This window comes from Ahaetulla prasina, chromosome 4 (genome assembly GCF_028640845.1).
Source record: "Ahaetulla prasina isolate Xishuangbanna chromosome 4, ASM2864084v1, whole genome shotgun sequence".
Classification (NCBI taxonomy): domain Eukaryota; kingdom Metazoa; phylum Chordata; class Lepidosauria; order Squamata; family Colubridae; genus Ahaetulla; species Ahaetulla prasina.
In genome coordinates, this window is record NC_080542.1 from 1,610,279 (window position 1) to 1,634,910 (window position 24,632).

The 24,632-nt window shown below is 55.2% G+C and overlaps 2 protein-coding genes across 2 annotated transcripts; both read right to left on the bottom strand.

The window, feature by feature from the left end:
• Positions 1 to 1,373: 1,373 nt before the first annotated feature.
• DVL2 (dishevelled segment polarity protein 2) lies at positions 1,374 to 14,580 on the bottom strand. The gene is made up of 15 exons (XM_058180837.1): positions 14,317 to 14,580; positions 12,959 to 13,028; positions 12,524 to 12,681; positions 11,121 to 11,230; positions 10,887 to 11,019; positions 8,723 to 8,813; positions 8,482 to 8,551; positions 7,440 to 7,579; positions 6,771 to 6,847; positions 6,604 to 6,671; positions 6,295 to 6,429; positions 5,989 to 6,120; positions 4,541 to 4,717; positions 2,310 to 2,534; positions 1,374 to 1,968 (listed from the first exon to the last, which is right to left on the bottom strand). The coding sequence occupies exons 1-15, from the start codon at positions 14,508 to 14,510 to the stop codon at positions 1,511 to 1,513; spliced, it is 2,238 nt and encodes a 745-aa protein (XP_058036820.1). The 5' UTR covers positions 14,511 to 14,580; the 3' UTR covers positions 1,374 to 1,510.
• Positions 14,581 to 15,061: 481 nt separating this feature from the next.
• PHF23 (PHD finger protein 23) lies at positions 15,062 to 23,643 on the bottom strand. Its single transcript, XM_058180838.1, has 5 exons — positions 23,523 to 23,643; positions 22,891 to 22,922; positions 22,352 to 22,444; positions 18,918 to 19,632; positions 15,062 to 16,867 (listed from the first exon to the last, which is right to left on the bottom strand). The coding sequence occupies exons 1-5, from the start codon at positions 23,542 to 23,544 to the stop codon at positions 16,611 to 16,613; spliced, it is 1,119 nt and encodes a 372-aa protein (XP_058036821.1). The 5' UTR covers positions 23,545 to 23,643; the 3' UTR covers positions 15,062 to 16,610.
• Positions 23,644 to 24,632: the final 989 nt, after the last annotated feature.

Here is a 24,632-nt window from a genome sequence, read left to right on the forward strand (position 1 = left end):
TTCCAAGCTGGAGACAAAACATCCTGGTGGGTTCGTGGCAAAGTAGCACCATGGTAGACAGGGTCTGTACCCTGTTTGGGGAGGGGGAGAGAGAAAGGAATTGAGGCAGGTTTTTTTGGTGGGGGGAGGAGGAGGGGAAGGGACAGGCACAAAATCAACCCCACCTCCTCTTATTTGCATTGCCCCCAATTATGTCCTATCAAGCCATAAACCGGGACCGGGAGAGTTCGGTCCGTTCTTTGGGGCGAGGGACCCCAATTCAAAATTTTGAAGAAGGAAGTGGGGCAGGTACCCTAATATCCCCCCCCTCTCCATGGAGACAATTTGGGGACAAAGTAACTTGAAAATTTGCAGCTTTTTCGCAACAAGGGGGAATTATGCTGGTAAAATAGGGGGTGCTGCTTAAAGCCCCCCCCCCATAGTATACCCCCAGTTCACTTATCTGTAACTTCTGGGGTTCTTCCTTCACCACAACCCCGCCCCCCCAGGAGAGAAGGCGAGGAGGGACATCAATGGCAAGGCACCCTAGAAAAGCAGGCCCCCGGAGGTGGTATTTGGGGTTCAACACCCCCACCACAAAGATACAAAGAGGGGATCAAAATGAAGTTAGGAAAGAAATAAAGGGCCCCCCCCACTCTTCAAAAACAGGCCGGGCTGTAGTGTTAAAATACAACTGGGGACAAGATACCCTATACAAGTTTAAAAGAAGAGGAATTAACTCCCCCCAAAAATGTGAATTAAAAACGACCTATAAAAAACATTTTCTTAATAAAAAAACAAACAAAACAAACACAGAACAAAAAATAAAAATAAAAGACCCCTTCATTGTTACCGGCTCGGAGACCCTCTCGAGAAAGAAGGCCTGGAAAGTACCGTTGAGATGAGGCGGCTGCGGCCGCCACTGCAGGGCTGAGGTTGGAATTGGGAGCGTACCTTTGCTTCGTCCATTTTGACTTTTTTGACCACGCCCCACAGAGAAGCAGGAAGCCCCCCCCCTCCCCCTGCAAACCACCCAAAGGAAGGGAAGGAAAAAGGAAGCAGCCTCCCACCCCAGTGGCCAAATATCGGGGGGAGAGAGAGAGAGAGGAAAAAAAAGATAACTCGGATGAAGGACAGAGGCAGCAGATTCGGTACCCGGGAAGACGAGGTGAATTTTTTTTCCAAGGCTGGTCGGAGAACGCTGAGCCTCCCTGTCTCAGCACAGCAAGGCACGAACATCGGAGGAAGACCTGAGTCAGGGCCAGTCCTGAAAAGCAGCTTGGCCAGCGAGCCTCGGAGCGAAAGGCAAGAGCGATGGGTAGAAAAAGGATGTCGCGGCTCCGGAGGGATCGACTCGTGGCCGTGAGCGGCTCGTTTGGGGCAAATTGTCAGCTGGTGAATCCGGGATGGAGAGGGTTTGGCCCCATCCTTTGGGGCGAGGGACCCCCCCTCAAGATGGCTGGTTTTGGGTGGGAATGGCTGGTACGGGGGTGTGGGGGGGAAAGCGGAGGCCGCGTCGTGTTCCCCCCCATCACATCACGTCTACAAAGAACTCGCTTGGGTTCCCCATGGCCATGTGGAAGGACTGGCGGCTGGCGGTCAGCTCGGGGGGCACCGAGCCCAGGTCACGCACCGGAGGGGCGCCCGGAGGCTGTATGGCGGGAGGAGGAAGAGGCGGAGGAGGAGGCGGCACCATCATCACCATCATCGGTTTGTAGGCCAAGGGCACCCCCCCGGGGGCCGCGTAGGCGCCGTGGAGGGATGGGTGGGAGCGCACGCTGACGCCCCCCAGGCTGTGCTGGCTGCGCTGCGAAGAGCTCTCTCCGCCTGGCACCAACGCCGGCCCCCCGCGCTGGCTGCCGCTGCGGATGGAATATTCCGACTCGCTGCCGCTGCCGGATTTCGAATCCGCCCCCGGCTTCTCCTCTTTGGGTCGCCCGGCCCCCCGGCCTCCCCCGTCGCTGCGGTTCGAGCCGCTGCTGCGGCTGCCTGCAAAACAAGGAAACCACATTGAACAATTCAGTGAATTAAGATTTATACAGGGACGGCCGCAACTGAGTCCAAAATTTATGTTGACAATCATAGGCCGCCCATCTCCCCAAGGCTCACAAAGAGGAAAAACACAAATAACACAACACAAACATTTTAAAAAGGATATAAAAATTAGCGCTAGGGAAAGAAGGCATTCCTGGAAACCCCTCCCCAATTCCGAACAGGCAAGGACCGGGTCCTGAGCTGACCCCCACCTCCCAGCCTCTCTTGTCCACTGGATCCCAGAGCCCATTCTCCCCAGCCGGCTTGAATTCCCTCCCCCAGAGTGCCCCACCTACCTTCACTCTGCTGGCTGCCAGCACTTCCCACCCCGTAGCTGTACGAGGAGAGCTCGTGGTAGGGCGGAGGCTGGGGGCTGTACGGGTGGGGGGCCGTATACTGGTAGGGAAAAGTTGGCATTAGCGGCCAAGGAGTGGCCCCTGGCAGAGGCAGAGGTGCCAGGGTGTCCTGGTCAGAGGCCCCGCTGGATCCGTCGTTGTCGTTCAGCGAGAGATTGGCCATATCTAGAGAATGGGGAGCACACCTGTCAGCTGTCAATCATAGGGATTTTCCTCCACAATTTCAGGTAGTCCTCACTGAGCGACCACAAAGCAGTTACAGGCAGTCCTTGAGTTACGACCGCAACGGAGCCCCAAATTTATGCTGCCGAGTTCTTAAGTGAATCGTGGAAATTGTTAAGTTAGTCACAAGTGAAGCTGGCTTGCCCACTGCTTGTCAAAAGGGGATCACATGACCCCGGGACACTATGACCGTCGTAAATGTGAGTCAGTTGCCAAAGCATCCAAATTTTGATCACGTGACTGCGGGGATGCTACGACGGTCATTAAGTGGGAAACACAGTCCTAAATCACTGTTTCCAGTGCTGTTGTTAACTTTGAACAGTCACTAAATGGACTGTCATAAGTTGAGGATTAGCTGTATTAAGCGGCCACTCAGCAAAACCGTAACCGTGCTTATAATCTAACTTCCAATTTTTCCTTCGATTTACAATGGGGACGAAAGCAAGATTTGGTTCCAAAGTCACGTTTTTATCCCCGCAACAATGGCGGATGGCCGCTAAATGAGGCAGTCACTCAACGAGGACTACCTGCCAGCTTTTGGAGCAAAGGGGAGACCCTCAGAAGAAACGGTGGGAAAAATAAAGGGTTGGGAAAATGCAGGAGGGGCTGGAAAGACACCGGAACAATCCAGGTCCAGGTAACTAAATATAATTAAAGTATTAGAGAAAAACCCAAATGAGCATTTTTATTTTAAAAATGCAGAACTTTTCATTTCTTTCACCCACTCGGACCGGCAGAGAATCCAAAATAAACCAAGACTAGCTTAAGTTGGGCTCGGATCACAGGCAAAGCCAGGAGCCTCGGTGGTCGCCATTTTGCAACTATTACGAAATGCGTCACCCATTCAAACAATCCCAGTTCGGTCATCACCTGGGATTGTTTGAATGGGTGACGCGTTTCGTAATAGTCGTTTTATCTCTGTCTGTTCTTTCCTTCATTTAACTCTGTCTTGCTTGTAAGGCCGATCACAAACAAGGCTTTCCCAAAATTCCCGGGCGTGAGATTGGGCCCCCGCCCGAGTGCAGAGAAAACGGAGGACGGGGAGGAGCCCTTCCGCAAACGTTTTAATATTGGAAAACTGGAAATATTTATTGACTTCGTAAGAAACAAACAAATAAATAAATTGGGAGACAATGGATTAACTGGCAGAAAATCAACGAACGTTGACAGGGATTGATTTTATACGAATGTCCATAGGTCCTACAGAACGACCTCCGTCCCCTGGAATTAAGGAGAAACTTCCTGATAGTGAGGACAATGAACCAGTGGAACGGCTTGCCACCAGAGAAGTCGTAGCCACGCCATCACTGCAGGTTTTTAAGAAGAGGCTGGACAGCCGTTTGTCTGAGATTGGTTATAGGTTCTCCTGCTCGAGCAGGGGGGTGGACTAGAAGATCTCCAAGGTCCCTTCCAGCTCATTTCTACTTCTATTAAAGCCTAGGGTTTTAGTTTTTAAATTTAGTTTTTTAATGGGGTTTTATATTATTTTATTCTAGTGATATTTTTAATTCGGCCTATTTTTTAATTGTTGTTTTTACCTGTATTATTTGCATGTTTTTATCTGGCTGTGAACCGCCCTGAGTCCTTCGGCAGATAGGGCGGTATAAAAATTCGAATAAATAAATAAATAAATAATAAATAAATATTATTTCTATTCCTATTTTAATCTATTTCCATTTTATTCTAATCTATTCCTATTCCTATTCTATTCCTGTGGTACACAAAATAATGCTGTAAAACAGGAGGTCTCCAAACTTGGCAACTTTAAGACCGGTGGACTTCAACTCCCAGAATCCCACTTTGTTCAAAAAGTCAAGATATATTACGTCTCCTTCATTCCCGCCTTCTATTAAGGACGTTAGAGCAATCAAGAAAATAAAGTAGCGGGAAGGGGGGGGGGAAGGGTCACATTTTTTTCTCGTCCTATCCAGACGAGACGAGACACTTACAGTTCTCGCAGCTGCTGAAGTCGCCGAAGATGTAGTAGCACTGCTCGGAGAAGGTGATCTTGTTCACGGTGTGGCGGATGAAGCCGGCCTTCAGGAGGTTGCTGGCGTACTTGCGGGCTTCGCGACGGTCCTGGAAGCCTTCCACGTGGTGATAGAGCCAATCCACCACATCCGAACCTGGCGGGATAACGAGAAGACGATCGGGTGATGAGGGGGTTCTGGAAGTTGAAGTCCTCCAGGCTTAAAGTTGCCAAGGTTGGAGACCCCTGATATAGAGGTAGTCCTCAACTTACAACAGTTTGTTTAGTGACCGAACTTAAAACGGCACTGAAAAAAGTGACTTTGGACCGTTTTTCACACTTAATGACTGTTACAACCTTCCCCGCGGTTACGTGACCAAAATTCAGACGCTTGGCAATGGACTCATATTTGTGACCTCAGATATGCAGATGAGACCACTCTAATGGCAGAAAGTGAAGAGGAACTAAAGAGCCTCTTGATGAGGGTGAAGGAGGAGAGTGCAAAAATTGGCTTGAAACTCAACATTAAGAAAACTAAGATCATGGTATCTGTCCCTCTCGATTCCTGGCCGATAAACGGGGAAGAAATGGAGGTAGTGACAGATTTTATTTTCCTGGGCTCCAGGATGGGGACTGCAGCCAAGAAATTAAAAGACGCTTGCTCCTGGGGAGGAAAGCCATGGCAAATCTAGACAGCTTACTAAAAAGCAGAGACATCACCCTGCCAACAAAAGTGTGTATAGTCAAGGCTCTGGTTTTCCCAGTTGCAATGTATGGCCGTGAAGGCTGGACCATAAGAAAGGCTGAGCGCCAAAGAATGGAGGCCTTTGAACTCTGGTGCTGGAGAAGACTCCTGCGAGTCCCTTGGATTTGCAAGGCCATCCAACCGGTCAGTCCTAGAGGAGATCAACCCTGACTGCTCTTTAGAAGGACAGATCCTGAAGATGAAACTCAAATCCTTTGGCCACCTAATGAGAAGGAAGGACTCCCTGGAGAAGAGCCGAATGCTGGGAACGATGGAGGGCAAAAGAAGAAGGGGACGACAGAGAACGAGGTGGCTGGATGGAGTCACTGAAGCAGTAGGCATGAGTTTAAATGGACTCCAGAGGATGGTAGAGGACAGGAAGGCCTGGAGGAACGTTGTCCATGGGGTCGCGATGGGTCGGACACGACTTCGCAACTAACAACAATATGAATGAGTGCCTTGGCTTGGCAACGGTGCCGACTGCGGTCGCAAGGCAAGAATAACCTACATAGGCGTGAAAGCACAGATTGCTCAGCTCGGAAGATTCTCCCTGTGTCGTTCTTAGTTTTGGAGCCTGGCAGGGCGCTACATTAGGGGGCCTATTTTTGGGGACGCTGGTTCACTCCCTGCTGGCTGCTCAGTTTGGGGGATCAGCTCTCCACTTCTGAGCGCTCCCCCGATACCTAGAAAAGCATCCGGGATGGTGATCTTCAGCCACATGCGGTCGCGGACTTCCAGGCCGGACTCGGGGGACGCCATGGCCTTGGTGACCGAAGCCATGTCCGTGTGGATCGAGAGGTTGAAGTCGTCAAAGCCTAACGAGAAACAGAACGGAATCGGTGACCGTCCCCGGGAGTCCCCGAGTGGGTCGCTAGCGGTTTCCAACCGGAAGTCCTTCTCTCCTTCCGGGTGTACAATCCCCCCTCTTCCCCTTCCGGGAGGTGGCTGATGGAGGAGGGAGGGAGGGAGGGGGCGTGTGTCCGACTCACGTTCGGTCTCAGTGACGGACGTCCCCGAGGTGATGGTGCTCATGGAGCTGCTGCCCGGGTAGGGGACGAAGGCCCCCGTCAGAGCGGCCGAGTGGGACACCCAAGCTGCCGGATCGATGGGTTGGATGGGCTCGTCTGGACGGGACCAGGAGGAGGATACGGTGAGTTCGCTGGGAGACAGCCCCCCACCCCACCCCATCGCCTCCTCCCGTTCCCCACCGATTGCTTCGTGGTGGGAAAACCCCAACGGATTTGTCCCACAAGCACCGAGCTCCCCTTTGCGGCGAAGGATTGGCCCGGACGACTTACTTCTGGGCAGAGTGAAATACCCTTGTGGGGAAGGGTCCCAGCACTTGGCCACCGTCAGCACAATGGGGCTGCAAAGGAAGGAAAGGGAGGGATCGTTTTTTTTGACAACGACGGGAGGCCTCCCCCACCCCATCAGGGGAGAGAGGGGGATTTTTGGCGGGACTCACCCCGGCTTGTGGACGATCTCCCGCAGAACTCGCACGGCGTCGTCGTTGCTCATGTTCTCGAAGTTGATGTCGTTCACCTGAGATTAAAAAGGGAGGGCGGGGGGCTGCTTTGAGCCACCTGGAGTTCTCCCTCACTTTCCTCCAATGGATGGGGAAGGAGTCTGAAATTCAGCCCTGGCAGGAATTGAGAGACTCCCGAGAAAGGAGCTGAAAACGTTTATGTTGGTGTGTTCCCTGAACTTGGTTGTTTTCTTGTAGACGTTTCATGAGCCAACTAGGGAACATTATCAGGGCTAGAGGGGAGAAGGACTGTGGGGTCCTGGGAGGTCACTCAGCTGAGTTGTTTTCTTGCAGGCATTTCATGACCCAAGTAGGGAACATCATCAGTGCTAGAAGGAAGTGGGGTTTGCTGACGAGGAGGAGGAGAGGAAGAGGAAGTGGACTGTGGGATTTTTGGTGCTCTCTGAGCTGGGTGGTTTTCTTGCAGACGTTTCATGACCAAACTAAGTAACATCATCAGTGCATTGGATTTGAGTCAGGAAACATCTGCAAGGAAACTGCCCAGCTCACAGAGCACCAAGGAGCCCAGAGTTGAACCCTGAGCCACAAGATATACTATCGGCTTCATGCTGCGTTGTGCAAAGGAAACGGGGGGAGGGCGCATCTCACCTGAAGCAACATGTCTCCGGGCTCAATCCGGCCGTCGGCGGCCACGGCCCCGCCTTTCATGATGGAGCCGATGTAGATCCCCCCGTCTCCCCGCTCGTTGCTTTGCCCCACGATGGAGATGCCCAGGAAGTTGTATTTTTCTATCAAAACAAGACCAGGAACAAAATAAGACCGGATCTAAATGTCTCCGAATTTCTTCTGAAATGAGTGAGCAGAGTGGAGAGGGGCAGTCTATCCTCATTCCCAAAAGGGGATATATATATATATATATATATATATATATATTTTAAAAAATGATCTTGATGGGTTTTCCGAGGAAGTCAAGACGCAAACCAGATGCCTTAAATCTCTGCCATGTTAAAAACGGGTCTTCTGCCCACTATGGGAGTGGTGTGGGAGGCAGAAGAGAGGCCATGGAGGGTACCCGCTCAAGCTCGATGACGATCCCTTCACCCTTGGGGGGGGGGTCTTTGTTGTGGCCTGTTGGTCGCAGCCAAATCAGAGGAGGAGGAGGAGGAGGGGGCGTGGGAGTCAGGATCAGCATCAAGGCAACCTTAAAGCTCCGAGGGGGAAGAGGGAATGGAGCTGGCGGCCGGGGGGGGGGGGGGGGAGGACCCTGGATCAGTCCTCAGATGGAGAGTCAACAGCCAACAGGTCTGGAGGTGGCTGATGAGGAAGAGGAGGAACAGCTGGGTCCAGTGCCTGATGCGCAGAAGGCAGAGGAGAGGAGAACACTGGAAATCTATGGGCCGGTCCTCGGGACAGAAGAGCCACGGATGCTAGCGAAGCCCCACCCCTAACTCTGGGGGAATCAAAGGCAGGGGGCGGAGATGAATAGATGTGGCAGACAATTATTCATCTCTCTGCCGGACAGACTTCTTAGCCTGCGTTGAGAAACTTTTTCGCCGGAGCTCCTAATAAAGGAATCTTTGAATTCACCCCAGAGGGTTTGTCGTGTTTGGGGAGCTGGGTCCGAACAGTCTTTTATTTTGCAACTTTTGCAACGTGAGGATCAGTTTTCAGCCCTCTCGGGGGTCTTTACCCATGTTTAGGGTGACGGTGATGATATTGAGCGACATGGTGGAGTCGGTGACGCTGCTGAAGGACGACGTCTGGAAGACAGGAGAAGGGAGGGGCAGATGCAGGATGAGGCCATCTGCGTCCCCCCCACCCCAGCTACAATCCTGGTCCTTTGGCTGCCCGGTGAGAGGAGACCGCCTGGGCCCCAGATGCTGAGACCTGGCCCTTGGCCCCACCCCACCCCACCCCACCGTGGGACCTACCCGTTCGAGGCGCGGCGGGCGCTGCTTCCTCCTCCGACGGTGCCGCTTGAGAAGGCGGGAGGCGCTGCTCTGCTCCGTGGAACTGCTAAACCTGCCGAGGAAACGGGCGAGCGGCTGTTAACAGGAGCGAAGGCACGACGGAAGCACCGTCTGGAAAGGGCACCGCCCGGCGACGCTTCCCGCAACCCACCCGACGCCACTGCAGGCGGCCCTCGGCACTGACGACCGCAAATGAGCCTCACATTTCCGTCGCTGAGCGAGACACTGGTTTTTATCTGCCCTGTTTGAAGGACCTTTCTGGCCACAGGGGTTAAGTGAATTTGGCTTCCCCTTGGATTTGTTTTTATTTATTTGCATTTATATCCCGGGCGGCTTACGCTATATGTCACGATGTTTTGGCAGAAGGTTGCAAAAGGGGATTGTGTCACACACACACACGGGACACTGCCAAGGTCATCAAGAAGAGTCAGTTGCGAACTGTCTGAATTTTGCTTATGCGATGCTGCGACCATTCTAAGTGTGTAAGTCCTAAGATCCTGTTTTCAGGGCCATCGTAAATTCAAACTGTCGCTAAAGAAATGGTCCTAAATTAAGGGCTGCTTGTAAACAAAAGCTATAAACAAAGTACTGTAAAGATATGAACGGCTCTAAGTAAAAGTTGGGGAGGGAGGGAGTAGGATGAGCGGGGGGTGGGGAGTGGGGAGGTGGGCTTTGTTATTAATCTATCAACCTGTGGGAGACACGATAGCAGCCTCCCAGTATTTGAGGGGCTGCTGCCCCAGAGAAGAGGGAGGTCCAATTATTCTCCAAAGCCCCCCCCGAAGGCAGGACGAGAAGCAACGGATGGAAACTAAGGAAGGAGAGAAGCAACCTGGAATTCAGGAAAAAGTTCCTGACAGTGGAAGAACTGTCAACCAGCGGAACTGCCGGCCACCAGAAATTGTGGGCGCTTCTTCAACAGCGGAGAGATTTGACGACCGTTTGCCTGGGATGATATAGAGAGTTCTCCTGCTTGAGGAGGGGTCGAAGACCTCCACTGTTCTATAGTGCAGGGGTCTCCAACCGTGGCAACTTTAAGACTGGAGGACTTCAACTCCCAGAATCCCCCAGCCAGCAAAGCTGGCTGGGGAATTCTGGGAGTTGAAGCCCTCCAGGCTTAAAGTTGGCTGGGGAATTCTGGGAGTTGAAGCCCTCCAGGCTTAAAGTTGGCTGGGGAATTCTGGGAGTTGAAGCCCTCCAGGCTTAAAGTTGGCTGGGGAATTCTGGGAGTTGAAGCCCTCCAGGCTTAAAGTTGGCTGGGGAATTCTGGGAGTTGAAGCCCTCCAGGCTTAAAGTTGGCTGGGGAATTCTGGGAGTTGAAGTCCTCCAGGCTTAAAGTTGGCTGGGGAATTCTGGGAGTTGAAGCCCTCCAGGCTTAAAGTTGGCTGGGGAATTCTGGGAGTTGAAGCCCTCCAGGCTTAAAGTTGGCTGGGGAATTCTGGGAGTTGAAGCCCTCCAGGCTTAAAGTTGGCTGGGGAATTCTGGGAGTTGAAGCCCTCCAGGCTTAAAGTTGGCTGGGAATTCTGGGAGTTGAAGTCCTCCAGGCTTAAAGTTGGCTGGGGAATTTGGGAGTTGAAGCCCTCCAGGCTTAAAGTTGGCTGGGGAATTCTGGGAGTTGAAGCCCTCCAGGCTTAAAGTTGGCTGGGGAATTCTGGGAGTTGAAGCCCTCCAGGCTTAAAGTTGGCTGGGGAATTCTGGGAGTTGAAGCCCTCCAGGCTTAAAGTTGGCTGGGGAATTCTGGGAGTTGAAGCCCTCCAGGCTTAAAGCTGCCACGGTTGGAGACCCCTGCTATAGTCTAACCATCCCTTCATGCGAAATCCCTCCGCTTGAAGGCACAAGCCAAGGTTTTAGGTTCTCACGCAAGGTTGGCAGGGTTGGGGCCCACCTCGCATGGGGGTGGGGGAGGGCAGGAGCAACAGCTGGAATATCCTGCCCGATGGGGCCCGGGCTATGGCCCTTGGGTTGGGTGGACCAATCCGAATGGGAAGACAAGAGAGCCAAGGCAGGAAGGAAACAGCTCTGGACCCTCCATGCGAGTCCCACCTCCGTGCATCCCTCCACTCCACCCCAGAGCAAGGAGGGCTGGCAGGCTTTCCTCCCGTCCCGCCTGCTTCCCGCCTCTCACCGGCTCATCGCGTCGTCGTCGTCCGAGTCGCAGAGGCTGGTAGTGTCCAGCTCGCTCGTCAGCAGCGTGGAGGAGCTCTCGTAGCCGGCCAAGTGGCGCTCCAGCCGGGATTGTCCGTTTATCCGGTGCCCGCCTGAGTCGGAAAGGGGAGAGGGTGTCAGAAGGGATTCACCCGCCAGGATTGGGGTCGCCGGCCTTCCCGTCCCTTCCCCGCCGGGAAAGGCCCACGGTTACCTCCGTGCTCCGTGCTCTCCCTGCGACGTGGCCGGTCTCTCCGCAGCGACACGACGGACTCCGTCTCGGTTTCGTGGTCCAGGTTCTCGCAGCTGCCTGAGAGGTTTGGGCTGCGAAGAAAAGCAGGTGGGTTATAGGGGTGAAGGTGCTGGTGCGGAAACCAGGAGGCCATGAGTTCTAGTCCTGCTTTAGGGAGGAAAGGCAGCTGGGTGACTTTGGGGCAGATGCCAGGGAGTTCTAGTCCCTCCTTAGGCATGAAAGCCGACTAGGTGACTTTGAACCAATCACCAGGAGACGGCGAGTTCTAGTCCGAAATGAGGCATGAAAGCCATTTTGGTGTCTTTGGGCCAATCACCAGGAGATGGTGAGTTCTAGTCCCATCTTAGGCATGAAAGGCAGCTGGGTGTCTTTGGGCCAATGACCAGGAGATGGTGAGTTCTAGTCCCGCCTTAGACATGAAAGGCAGCTGGGTGTCTTTGGGCCAATGACCAGGAGATGGTGAGTTCTAATCCCGCCTTAGACATGAAAGGCAGCTAGGTGTCTTTGGGCCAATGACCAGGAGATGGTGAGTTCTAATCCCGCCTTAGACATGAAAGGCAGCTGGGTGTCTTTGGGCCAATGACCAGGAGATGGTGAGTTCTAATCCCGCCTTAGACATGAAAGGCAGCTGGGTGTCTTTGGGCCAATGACCAGGAGATGGTGAGTTCTAATCCCGCCTTAGACATGAAAGGCAGCTGGGTGTCTTTGGGCCAATGACCAGGAGATGGTGAGTTCTAATCCCGCCTTAGACATGAAAGGCAGCTGGGTGTCTTTGGGCCAATGACCAGGAGATGGTGAGTTCTAATCCCGCCTTAGACATGAAAGGCAGCTGGGTGTCTTTGGGCCAATGACCAGGAGATGGTGAGTTCTAATCCCGCCTTAGACATGAAAGGCAGCTGGGTGGCTTTGGGACAATGACCAGGAGATGGTGAGTTCTAATCCCACTTTAGGCATGAAAGGCAGCTGGGTGGCTTTGGGCCAATGACCAGGAGATGGTGAGTTCTAGTCCCGCCTTAGACATGAAAGGCAGCTGGGTGTCTTTGGGCCAATCACTAGTCCTGCCTTGGGCTTTTTTTGGGGGGAGAAAATAGAAGGAAGGAGGAGCATTCAATATGATTGCCGTACCTGGAGTTCTTTATAAAGTAATATATGCAGGATAAAAATCTAATTAGTAAATAAATACAATCAAAGCTGCTTCCGAAAAAAAGTTAGCTCGAGCTTTCCTTCCATTACCTTAAAGAGCCCCCCACCCCCACCCCCGCGAAATTACTACTGAACTTCATCCCAGTCTTAAGCCCCCTTTTTAACCCCACAAGGTAAGAAGGAAGAAAGACACACACACACAAAGAGCCATGTCTACTCACTGGAAGGAAGGAGGGCGAGAGTCGCCAATGCCGCTGGTCCTCTCCACGGGCAACGGAGGGAGGGGAGGAGGAGGGGGGGAGGGCTCCGGGTGGACCTCTACGGGAGCGGGAGGAGGGGGCGGCGGCGGCTCAGGTGGGGGGACCTCGGAAGACACCAGCTGGGTGGCGAGGGGGGGGGAAGAGAAAGAGGGGAGTGAAGGCTTCAATCTGGCCCTTCCCCTTCCCCTCCCTCCCTCGGAGCTGAGTGGGGCCTTGCTGGGTCAGGCTGAGCCCCTCCCCATCTATTCTTCTTCCCAGAACAAACAAGAACCCCCCACCCCCGCCCCCAATACCACCCCCCCAGGACTGCAATCCCAGACCCCCAGAAGGCTCCCTGCTGCGGAGTCCCTGGGGCCATCGTCCCCGGCCGAAGGGAAGGGCAGGGGGCTTGCGTACCCAGGAGACGACTCTTCCGTTGAAGCAGGGCAGGGGGGCGCTGTCGTCCGTGATCTCCTCCTTCACCACCCTGCAGAGAGAGGGGATCAGTGAGAGTGGTGGTGGGGGGTGGAGAAGCCCCTCCCTCGCTGTCCGGACAAGGAAAAGGATGTTGGGGCACCTGGAGGTCCAGAAAATGGGCCCACACAATGCTCTCTTTGGGGGCGGGGGAGGGTCCATGGGTCCTCATTGCTTCTCATAAATCCCCCATCGTTTGAGAGGCAGAAAAGAGGGTCTCACCTCCGCCCCCCCTGGGGATCCCTTCGAGGTCCAGGTGACGGTGCCCATGGGGGGGGCTTTAATCTCTCCATGCTCTCCTTGGGGAGGGGTCCATGGGCCCCAACCTCTCAGGAGCCCATGACCCCCTCCTCCCCCCATGGGGTCCCCTTGAGGTCCAGGAGACGGGCCCATGGGTGTGGGGTGGGCTTTCCCCCTCAAATGTAAATAGGACCCACAGCTGCTTTGGAGCGCCTATGGCCCCCCCCTCACTTCGTAAAGAGGGCCTCATCCTGCCATGAGGGTCCTCTCGAGGTCCAGGAGACGGGCCCAGGAGGGGCCTCTTAACCACTCCATGCTCTCCTTGGGGGAGGGGTCCATGCCCCCCCCCTAACCCCTCAGGAGCCCACGACCCCCCGCCAAGCCCCTCCTCTCCAGAGAAAGGGGGGCCCTGAGGTCTCATGCCCCCCACTTCCCTCCTTGGGGGGGGGATGCACAGACCCCCCCACAGCAACTCAGATGCACCCAGGAAATGAGAGAGAGAGAGAGAGAGAAAGTGGGAGAAAGCAGAACCATCCTTCTTCCCCCTTTGGGGTCCAGCAGAAAAGGGAGGCTCCTTCCCCGTAAGGGACCCCTCGAGGTGCAGTAGACGGGCCCATGGCTCTCGGGCCTCCCCCCTGTGTTCTTGGGGGGAGAGAGAGAGAGAGAGAGAGAGAGAGAGGGAGGGAGAGGGAGAGAGAAGGGAGTCTCCTTTCCTCCCCCAGAGGGACCCCCTCGAGGTCTAAAAGACGGGCCCAAGCGGTCTTTCAGGCCCACGCGTGGGGGTGGTGGGGGAACGGCGCCCACGACCCGACCCCTCCCCTCCCCACTTAGGAAAGCAGGGCCTCCTCCTCCTCCTCCCCCCCCCGCCACAAGGGGACCCCTGGAGGTCCAGCAGACGGGCCCACGGCTCTCTGGCCTCCCCCCCCCGAAGAGAGAGGAGGGAGCACGGGCCCCTCCCTCCTCGAGAGAGAAAGGGATCCTCCTTCCCCCCCCCCGAGGGACCCCTGGAGGTCCAGCAGACGGGTCCAGGCGTGGGGACGGGGGGGGGGGGACGGGCCTACCCGAAGTCCTGGTCCATGCTCTTGAAGAAATACTTGGCGCCGGGCCGGGCCAGGGCGGCCTTGACGTGGCCGAGGGTGAGGCGCTCGGCCGGCACGGCGATCTTGACCAGGTAGGGCGTCTCCTCCTCGTCCAGGTGGTAGATCACCTTCGTCTCGGCCGCCGCCGCCGCGGGGGGGCCGCCCGCCGTCGCCATGGGGACCCTGTGGGGGGGGAGGGGGGGGGGGGGGAGACTCTCGGGTCGCGCGGCGGCGGCGGCGGCGGCGAAACGACGGCGGCGGTAACGCGCCTCCCTCCCGTGCGTCACGACGTCATCACGCACGGCCCCGCCCCCCCGCCGAACGGCGCACGGCTGGCCTTCCGCTCCCTCATCGCGCGAGACTCCGCCCAACGAGCGGAGCGCATGCGCCGCGCCGCGCCGCCGCGAGGACGGCTTTTCCCTCCTTCTAGCGCGCACGCGTCCCATTCGGAACTCCGCCCCCCGAGGATCCTCCCGGCGCCCGCCCTCTGACGCCCCACCTATAGCGCGCATGCGTCAAAGGCGTCGCTTTCGTCTTCCGCCCTTCCCGCGCGCATGCGTCACGAGCAACGCTCCGCCCCGGAGAGTCGCCCTACATCCATCTCTCGGCGCGCATGCGTGAAATACACGACTCCGCCCCCTCCACAAGAATCTCTTCGCCCTCCCTTCGGCGCGGATGAGTCACATCGACTCCGCCCTCGAGAGCCTCCCTTTCCCCTCTAGCGCGCAAGCGCCATCCCACCCGCTGCACCCCTTCTGCGTCATCACGCAGGACCACGCCCACCATGGACGTCCAACCGCCCTCTCGCTCGAGGAGCGTCACGTGGCCGAGACAGTGGTGGGCGGGTGCCACTGCCGGAAGTGGTCGCCGGGTTCGGCGTCACGTGGGCGGAAGGTACGCGCGTCATGCACTCCCCGGGCGCTTGCGCGAGCGGAAGTAAGCCTCCCTCGCGGGGGCAGTCTACCTGCTTCTGCCCCCCCACCCAAAAAAACCCAAAACAAAACTATCAATGAAAAGCCGAGGCCTCTGTAGAAACTGCCAAAGGGTCTACGTCTCTTTATTTACAGTCGAAAACTCTGCCATGTACACCTCTGCAAATATTAAAACAAAAGTGGAGGGAAGAGAGGGGCCTGTCCCAGCCTCTCCCCCCCCCCACACACAACTGGTCAGGCGCCTCTCATCCCTGCCCGGCCTCAGAAGGTCCAAAGGGGGTCAACATGGTTGGTTGAGGGGACAAAAGAAACCCCCCCCTCCTCCTGTTCTTCATTGGTTTAAACCAGGAGGGTCTCCAAATGGGGCCCCTTGGAACAGGGGTCTCCAACCATGGTCCCTTTAAGACTTGTGGACTTCAACTCCCAGAGCTTTGCTGGCTGAGGGACTCTGGGAGTTGTAGTCCACAAGTCTTAAAGGGACCAAGCTTGGAGACCCCTGCCTTGGAAGACTTGAGGACTCCCAGCTGGGGAATTCTGGGAGTCGGAGTCCACAAGTCTCCAAAGGGGCCCCATTTGGAGGCTCCCACTCCAGAAGCCTCCGTATGAATGGGGACAAAGTCAAACTGCACCCCTCTTCGAAGCACAACCAAAGAAATCGGGGTGCAATGTCCTTTTTGCCTCTCAGACCCCTGGGCCCAAATCAACCGAAGTTCGGACGTGTCCCAAAACATCAGGAGCACAAACTGGGGTTCCTTAAAAACCTTCCCAACCGAGAAACACCAACTGAGCCGGGGGGAAATGAAACCAGGAAAAGGAAGGAAAGATGGGGAGGGGGCGGGGGCGGGGGGGGAGAACAAAAAAAACAACAAACCCTTTTTGTCTTCTATTTACAGAGAAGAAGAAGAAAAAGATGGAGCAGGACAAAAGAGGAGAGGAAGAGGAGAAGAGTCCAAAAGGAAACCATCCGTCGTCGCCGTCGTCCCCCGGCTGTCCTTACGGCCGGCGGCCCAAGAGTGGACAAAGGGACCTTCCCGATCGCCTGAACGCCTGATCGAGCCCACGAGCGGGAGAGAAAGTGGGGTCTGAGGCCAGAAGGGCCCGCTGCAGCCTGGCCGGGATCGGCCAATTTTGAATAAATGCTGGAGTCATCGTCATCGCCACTTCTGCTGGCCCGGCGCCTCGTCTTCGGGCCCCGACGTTCAAAGGGGACCCCAATCCAAAGCGAGCCCCCCCTCCCCTCTCTCTGCTCCGTCCACAGTCTTGGGTGGTTGGTGGTTGTTGTTGCTTTGTTTCCTCTGCGGGACGAAAGCCCGACCGAGAGCCACGGCCCCCCCACCTCCTGTGCTAGGGGTCCCCTCCGCCTGCCCGCGACGCCGGAGGGACCGTTGCGCCGAGAGCCGTGGGCGGCTGTGGGGCCAGCAGCGCCTGCTTCCGCGAGCTTTCTTTGCACTTCTGGCAAAAGAAAATGTCGGGGACGTTGGTCTTCTTGATCTTGGCGCAGGAGAGGTGGATCCAGGTGCCGCACTGGTTGCATTCGATCATGGGCCGCCCCGCGAACGGCTTCTGGCAGTAGCAGGTGATGAGGTCCCACGAGTCGTCACCTGGAAAAGCAAAGGCGGACGTTGAGAAAGGAGCACAGAGACACATTCAAGAAAATGTATATTTGCCCGGCCAACTCGCTCTCAGTTCACAACCGTTTGTGTGAAATGGTATATATTTCGCCGTGAGCTGAAAACGCACCTATTTATTCAAGCGGGACTGGCTTAGAAGTTTTATTAAATTTTAATTGGGGCTATTTATATTTTAGGGTTTTAAATTTTGGCCATCTTGTAATATGTTTTGTTTTAGTCTTGTTTTAAAGGTGTATATTGTGGGTTTTTATTTGGCTGTACACCGCCCTGAGCCCTTCGGGAGAAGGGCGGTATAAAAATCGAATAAAATAAAATAAATAAATAAATAAATAAATAAATATAGCAGGGGTCTCCAACCTTGGCAACTTTAAGCCTGGTGGACTTCAACTCCCAGAATTCCCCAGTTGGGGTATTCTGGGAGTTGAAGTCCTCCAGGCTTAAAGTTGCCAAGGTTGGAGACCCCTGCTATATAGAGTTTCCTGCTTGAGCCGGAGGATTGGACTAGAAGACCTCCAAGGTCCCTTATGGGCGGCTTACAGGAAAGAAACCCAATATAGAAACAGTAAAACAGAATAGCCCCCCTCCTATCCTATCACTCTTGAACAAGTACAGTCCTTGACTTACGACATTTCACTGGAAAAAGGGACTTACTCTTATACCATCCCCTGTGGTCAGGTAATTTAAAATTCAGAGGCTTGGCAACTGGCGTGTACTTATGACTGTCGCAGGGTCGATTGATCCCATTTTGCGAACTTCTGACACCGGGGAGCCGGATTCACTTAACAACCACGTGGGTAATTTAACAACTGTAGTGATTCAATTAACGGCGGCGGCAGGAAAGGTCGTAAAATGGGCCAAAATTAACTTAACAGCAGTCTTGCTGACCAACAGTAATTTGGGGCTCTGTTGTACGCAACTTAAATCTACCAGCATAATTTGGAATGATGACGTTGAGAGATTTGCAGGTTCTAAGGAACAGACTCGGAATTGGCCCATAATTGATTCAAAATCTCCCACAAATCTGACAAGAAATAGTAAGGAAAACTGCTGTAAACTGCCCAGAGTTGCTTGATATCCTGAAGCAGTATATAAATTTAACGAATAACTAAATCAAAGTCGTACCGATCTTGGAAGGGGTCAGGTAAAAGGTGGGGAAAGATGACCCCTTCGTGACTTGTGGACTTCAATTCCCAGAATTCTTGAACCAGCCTGGGAGTTGAAGTCCACAAAGAAATAAAGAGGTTGCAATTCCCCACGACCCTTGGGGTAAAGGAACCGAATTAAACAAAAATCTCAAATATCGCAGGATTTAAGCAACTGGATCTTGAATGAATGGGCCTCCAGGCGGGAAACAGACTTGGCTGCTACATCATCGGGGGATTGTTCAACCCAGGGTCCTGTCTCGTGTCCGTGTGAGGCTGGGAACTAACCCAGTTTCCACAAAGTTTGGATTCAACCAGCTTAGAATCTTTCATCTGTCATTCGGCACGTATGAATCTAAACCCACACTGAAACTCACACGGCCTAGGCTAGAGTTCAGCCTGGCTCCAGAGGTTGGTAATTGCGCCCGTAACTATTTATTGAATTAGAATTTTGTCTTGCCTTCATTACTTTATAAATAATTTAAGATGGCAAATAAACCTAATCCTTCTTCCTCCTTCTATTCTCTCCACAACCACCCTTGTAAGGTGGGTTGGGCTGAGAGAGAGGGAGGGATTGGCTTTCATGACCAAATCAGGACTAGAACTCCCAGTTTCCATGCGATTGGCCCAAAGTCGCTCACCTGGTTTTCATGCCTAAACTGGGACTAGAACTCACCATCTCCTGGTCATTGGCCCAAAGTCACCCAGCCGGCTTTCATCGCTACGGCAGGACTAGGACTCCCGGTCTCCCAGTTTCTAACTTGGTCCCAAAAATGATCGTTCGGCCAATGTAAGAGAGATCAGGAGACGGCCCCCCGACAGGCGAATCCTAACCCTCGAGAGAGGCGGGTGGGGGGGGTGGGTGTCTCTCGTCTCACCTGATTCTACCATGATGTCCTCGTCCATGACCCTCATCTCGCCTTCGCTGGAGCTCCCTTCCCCGTCCTGGCTGGTCTCTGTACTGATGCCCTCCTTCCCTTCTGTGTCCTCCAACTTAATAGGGAAAGTGGTGGCCAGCAGCTCCGGCGGCGCCTGGACCGAGACCCGTGCCGTGGCCGCCCCCGCCCCGTCCTCCCCGCCCGGCCGCAGCGGGCCCGCCCCGTCCTCCTCTTCCTCTTCCTCCTCCTCCTCCTCCTCCTCTTCCGAGTCCGTCTCGCTCACGGAGGCTTTGTGCTTCTGCTTCTCGCCCCGCTCCGACCGTTTCAACTTCCGCTTCTTGCTCTTTTTGATGCGCGAGCGTTTCTCGCCCACCGAGTCGCTCCGGTTCCGCTTGGCGGCCCCGGCTTCCAAGGCGGCTTTCCGGTTCCGCTTGTCCTTCTTCTTGTCGGTGGCGACTTTGGGCCCGGCTAACGGGGGCGGCTGCTTCCCCACCGGGTCTAAGTCGAAAAGGGAGTCCTTGAGCTTCATCTTCTCCAGCAAGGAGCTGTCGGATTTCAGGCGGCGGAAAGCCGCTTTCTTCTTCGACGATTTGGCCTTCTTGACGAAGGTCTCGATGGTGTGTAGGTCCGACTGCGTGGATTCCCAGCCGTCGCTGTCCACCACGCTCTCCGGACGGAGCGGGGAGTTGGAGCCGGACGGCGTCCAGTCATTCTCCTGCCGGGAAGACAAGACAGATTAACCCTAATCCACCCCGATTAACGGACATCCAGATTCCTGGAAAGAAAAGATGTGACCTGACACAAATATTACCAGGTTTCAATGCCAGGACAGGCAGGCCTTGACTTACAAAAGTTCGTTTAGTGACTGTTCAAAGTTACAACACGCTGGGGGAAAAAAAGAGGACCATTTTTCACACTTATGACCACTTCAGTTCAATTCAAGTATTTGGCAACCAACTCCTATTTATGATGGTCGCAGCGTCCCCGGATCGAAATTCAGATGCTTGGCCGATGACTCATCCTTATGACGGTCACAACGTCAGGGGTGTGTGTGTGTGTCACATGATCCCCATTTTTGACCTTCTGATGAACAAAGTCAATGGAGAAGATGGATTCTCTTTGCAGCCCTGCTACTAACTTAACAATTGCCGTGATTCGCTTAACAACTAGGTCGTAAAATGGGAACAACGCTTCCTGCACAAGCGTCTCCCTCAGCAGCAGAAATTTTGGGCTCAGTTTGGAAATTGAGGACAACTGGGAGAAAAAGCAGATTTTTCTCCAACTAACGAACGCTGCACTTAATTGGATAAATGGCCTAGCTATTAATACATAGGACCGGAGTGGTGCAGTGGCTTAGAGATGGAGCTCTCGCCTCACAATCAGGAGGCTGTGAGTTCGATCCTAGGTAGAGGCCAATATTTCTCTCTCTCTGGGCACAATGAAATTATATCTGCTGAACAAAACTCCGCATTGGCGACAGGGAAGGGCATCCGGCCAGTAAGCTGCTAGCTCCATTCAGTTGCCCCCCATTGCAAGGGATTATGGGGTTGTTAAAAGACGATATTAATACATAGAACCCCGATTTCAATCTCAAGAAGCAACGTTATTTCAAAACGCAACCTGCAACTCACTCAGTTCCTCCCTCCTTGGACAACCGATCGCATCCTTCCATCCTCCGCATGCCCTATTATTATTATTATTTTAGGCATGTGCCTTAGTGCCATATTCTTTATAGTTATATAATTAAAGCTCTAATCACCAACTTGGGAGAAAGTTTTGAGTTCGTTCCTTCTCTGACGCTCCTGAATCCGGATTTTATGCCGCCGCCTCCTCCCTCAGGCTATATAGAGCAGGGGTCTCCAAGCTTGGTCCCTTTAAGACTTGTGGACTTCAACTCCCAGAGCCCCTCAGCCAGCAAAGCTGGGAGTTGAAGTCCACAAGTCTTAAAGGGACCAAGCTTGGAGACCCCTGATATAGAGCCCCTTTTGGCTGTCCCTGTCTGGCTTTCTTTTTTTTTTTCCAATTTATATTCTATGCGTGTGTATGTCAGTTTGGCCCTCTCTCCATCTCTCTTCCAGTTTCTCCCGTGGCCCCTTCTAGTGCAATATTTCTGGGGACCCCCAGCCCAGATGTGCGGGCTTCCCTTTAGTTTCTCTTGCATCACAACTGTTGTCGCTCTGCAATGCCACAAGTGATTTCACTTCAGCGAGGCGAACTGCGATAAGGATGCAAAAGCGGTGGGCTTTGTGAAGGCGATCCCACATTATTCCCCCCCCCCCGTGTCCCGTAACTCGTTGGCATTCACGTTCGCAACCCTTTCAAAATCTTTATACGGTTTATACAACAACAACGCAAAACAAAAACAGCTGCTGGGCCCAGTTGTGAGTTATAACACAGCAGGGCTTTCCAAACGTGGTGGCCCCTTTAAGACGGGTGGACATCAGCTCCCAGAATTCCCCCAAATTGCTGAAGTCCACCCGTCTTAAAGGGGCCACGTTCGATAAACCAAAATAAAATTTGATGATCACATCCGGACCACGACGCTTTCAAAACCAGTAGCCCACAAACCACGGCTTAAAAAAATTATGGTTTATATGGGCAGCTCCGGTGGGTACGTAAACTCTCCAATATGTAACTGGGATTAAAACAACCCGTAGTAGAAGTAACCAAGGTGTTGCAAGCCGGGTTGCTCGCCATCTGCTCCCCGGGAGACGCAGAAGGTTAAGCCACGTTCCGGGAAACAGCCCGGCTTAGCCACATCTAAGGTTGAGTGGAAGGGGTCAGGAAACAAGCCGCTAATCCCAATCCAGGGTCAGCTTCCAAACCAGCTGTAATGTTTAGCCCAAGCTCCCAGGGAGCCCAAGAACTACCCTTCCCAAGATGCACCGCGCTTCCAAGCCCTGCCCACCCGAACCAAGCAGCAGAGAGAGAGAGAGAGAGAGGCGCGTGTCCGGGCTGGCTTTGGCAAGGGAGGGGGGGGGAAGCTGCCTACATTTCCCAGCGTGCACCGCCTCGCCGCGTCGGCCCGAAATGGCCTCCGAGGAGGCTGGGAGTTGCAGTTCCTCGCCGGAGCTTTCAAAGGCTGGGGAAAAGGAGCATGGAAGAGGAGCTGGGAAGGGCAAAGCTGGGGAAAAACAGCATGGAAGAGGAGCCGGGAAGGGCAAGAGGGGGGCTGCCAATGCAAAAGGAGGGGCTCAAGATCCCCCCGCTAAGAAGACCTCCCCCCCATTTTATCCCTCCCTCCCTCCCCTCCCCTCCCCATAGAAACTTGCCATGCGGGAATTGGGGGGGTGGTGGGGAGGCATTGCATTGCTTCCATGCGTGCAGACTTGGGGGGGGGGGAGGGAGGTGATTTAGGGGGAAGGGGCGATCTTTCTTTCTTTCCTTCCCTCCCCAAAAGCCCCCACCCACCCACCCACCTTCCCATCGCTCACCTCTTTGGAGGAAGGGATGTAGCCGGCATAAGCCAGGACGAAGCTGCAGAATTTGTTGAAGTCCTCGATGGTGCGTTGTCGCTTCTCCGGAGGCTGGTAAGGATTTTATTGGGGGGGGGGGCGGGGGAGGGAGAAACGGACGTTAAACGGAGACTTGCGTGCAGGGAAAGGCGTCCGCCCCCCCCTCCTCCTCCTCTCCCCTCGCTTCCTTTGGGGGGGGGGAGGTCTCGGCATGCACACCCTGGAGAGAGAGAGACAGAGACCTCCCCCTCCCCATTTTGCTCCTTCCATCCAAGTTTCCCCCCCTCCTCCACCCCCACCCCCCCAAATAGGGTTTCTCAAGGCGGGTGGGGGGGGGGGAGCTTCCCATCCGGAGCACATGGGCCGATGTTGCAAAAGCATCGCCTGTTGGTGGGGGCTGGAGAGGAGGAGGAAGCCCCCCCCCCCCACAGGCCGAGAGTAGAAGACGCCCCTCCCGCGGAAGAGAGCCTCCCCTCCCAGAAACTTCCCCCCGTTTCTTCTTCTTCTTCTTCCCTTACCTGCGTCTCGGCTTTGAGGCTCGGAGGGGGATCTGGAAAAGGGGATGATGGGGGGGGGGAGGGAAGAGAGGGAACAAAAAAGAGAGAGAGAGAGAGAGGAGGGGCTTGTTAGGCGGGAGGAGGGGGCCGTTTGAAAGGAGAGGCCTCTCGACGCCCCTCCTCCTCCTCCTCCACCCCACCGCGAGGAGGAAGCGCCGCACAAAGCGGAGGAGAAGAAGAGACCCCCGGCTCCTTCCTCCTCCTCCTCCTCCTCCCTCCCCCTACAGCCATCCGGGACCACCCACCCACTCAGCCGCCCCCAGCATTGCGGGAGGGCGCTGATCCCCGCGGGCTCTGGAGGGGGGGGAGGGAAGGGAGGCTGGCTGGCTGGCTGGAGACCCTAACCCTCCCCTTTCCCCGGTTAAAGAGGGAGGGGCTTCCAGGCCTTCAGAGCCCCCTCCCGCCCTTTAGAAACCCCCACACACACACACCCCGGGTGAGAAGCGGGTTTTCCGACCCCCCACTCCCAACTTTGCCCTTCCTGGCTCCAACGGGGCCCCTCCCTCCGGTGCCCTATACCGGAGAGGGGGTCTTCCCGCCCCCAGACCCCCTTTCGTTTCCCGCCCCCCCCGCCTGGCTGGCCTCTCGCCTACCTTCGGGGCTCGGCTCCGCCATGGCCGGCCCCTGCCCTGCCCGCCCCGGGGACTCGCAAAGCCGCCGCTGCTCTCGCCGCCTCGCCCGGTGCCGCCGCCGCCCTCCTCCTCCTCCCCTCCCTCCCTCCCTCCCGCAAGCTCGGAGCGGCCGCCCCTCCCCTCGCTCATGCCCCGCCGCGGTGCATCTCGGGAGGTGGAGTCTCGCCAGCCGCAACGCTGTCCCGCCGGCAGGGCGGCTCGGCACTACGGCTCCCGGCGGGCCGCGCGGCCGCGCCTGCGCGGGGCCGCCAAACCCCGCCGCCCGCCCCACTCGGCTCGCGCCACTGTCGCGAGGCACGCCGGGGAATGTGGTCTTGGGGGCCCCTTGAGGGAGGCGCGGGAAGAGAGGATCTTGGGGGCTGTAGTCCCGAGGAGAGGAGGAGCCACGCGATGGCCGGGCTGGGCTGGGCTTTTCTTTGGCGAAGGGAAACAAAACAAAACTCCGGCGCTCCCCCGGTTTTGGCGGCGAGCGGCTCTCTTGACGTGCTCAGGAGCTGCCTCTGATGGGAGGTCTGGCGAGGGGGGCGGAGACTTGATGGCGAGTGGGGATTAAAAAATCCAGGACACGCGTGTCGTGTGAATGCAGGAAACAATTAGGATTCGCTTCGTTAAGACAAAAGGACCGTTTTACGCCTGGCTGGGAGATTGCCAGCCTTGGCCAAACTGGCTAGGTTGAGGTTTCTGATGGAGAGAATGGGCACAAGAGACCCACGTAGGTCTCCGGCCAAACAAGGATGGCACGAAGGGCCACAAACGGGGATCAAACTTGCTAAGGGGCCATTACGGCTCCTTGACCCAGATTAGGGGGGGGTCTCTAAACTTGACAACTTCCAAGACTTGTGGACTTCAGGAATCCCCCATTCAAAACATGCCTGGTTTGTTTTTTCCCCTCCTAGCTCCTAGTGTGGCGAGATTACAGAGGAAGGGATCACAAGAGAGTAAGCAAAGAGTTTGCAAGTCCACAATGTTACCAAGTTTGGATAGCCCCCCCCCACAGCAATGCAAGTCCTGAGGGTCCTTTAGCTGCCAATCAAACCTTGCGTGCCTTGGGGGGGTGTTTCCTTCTGCACT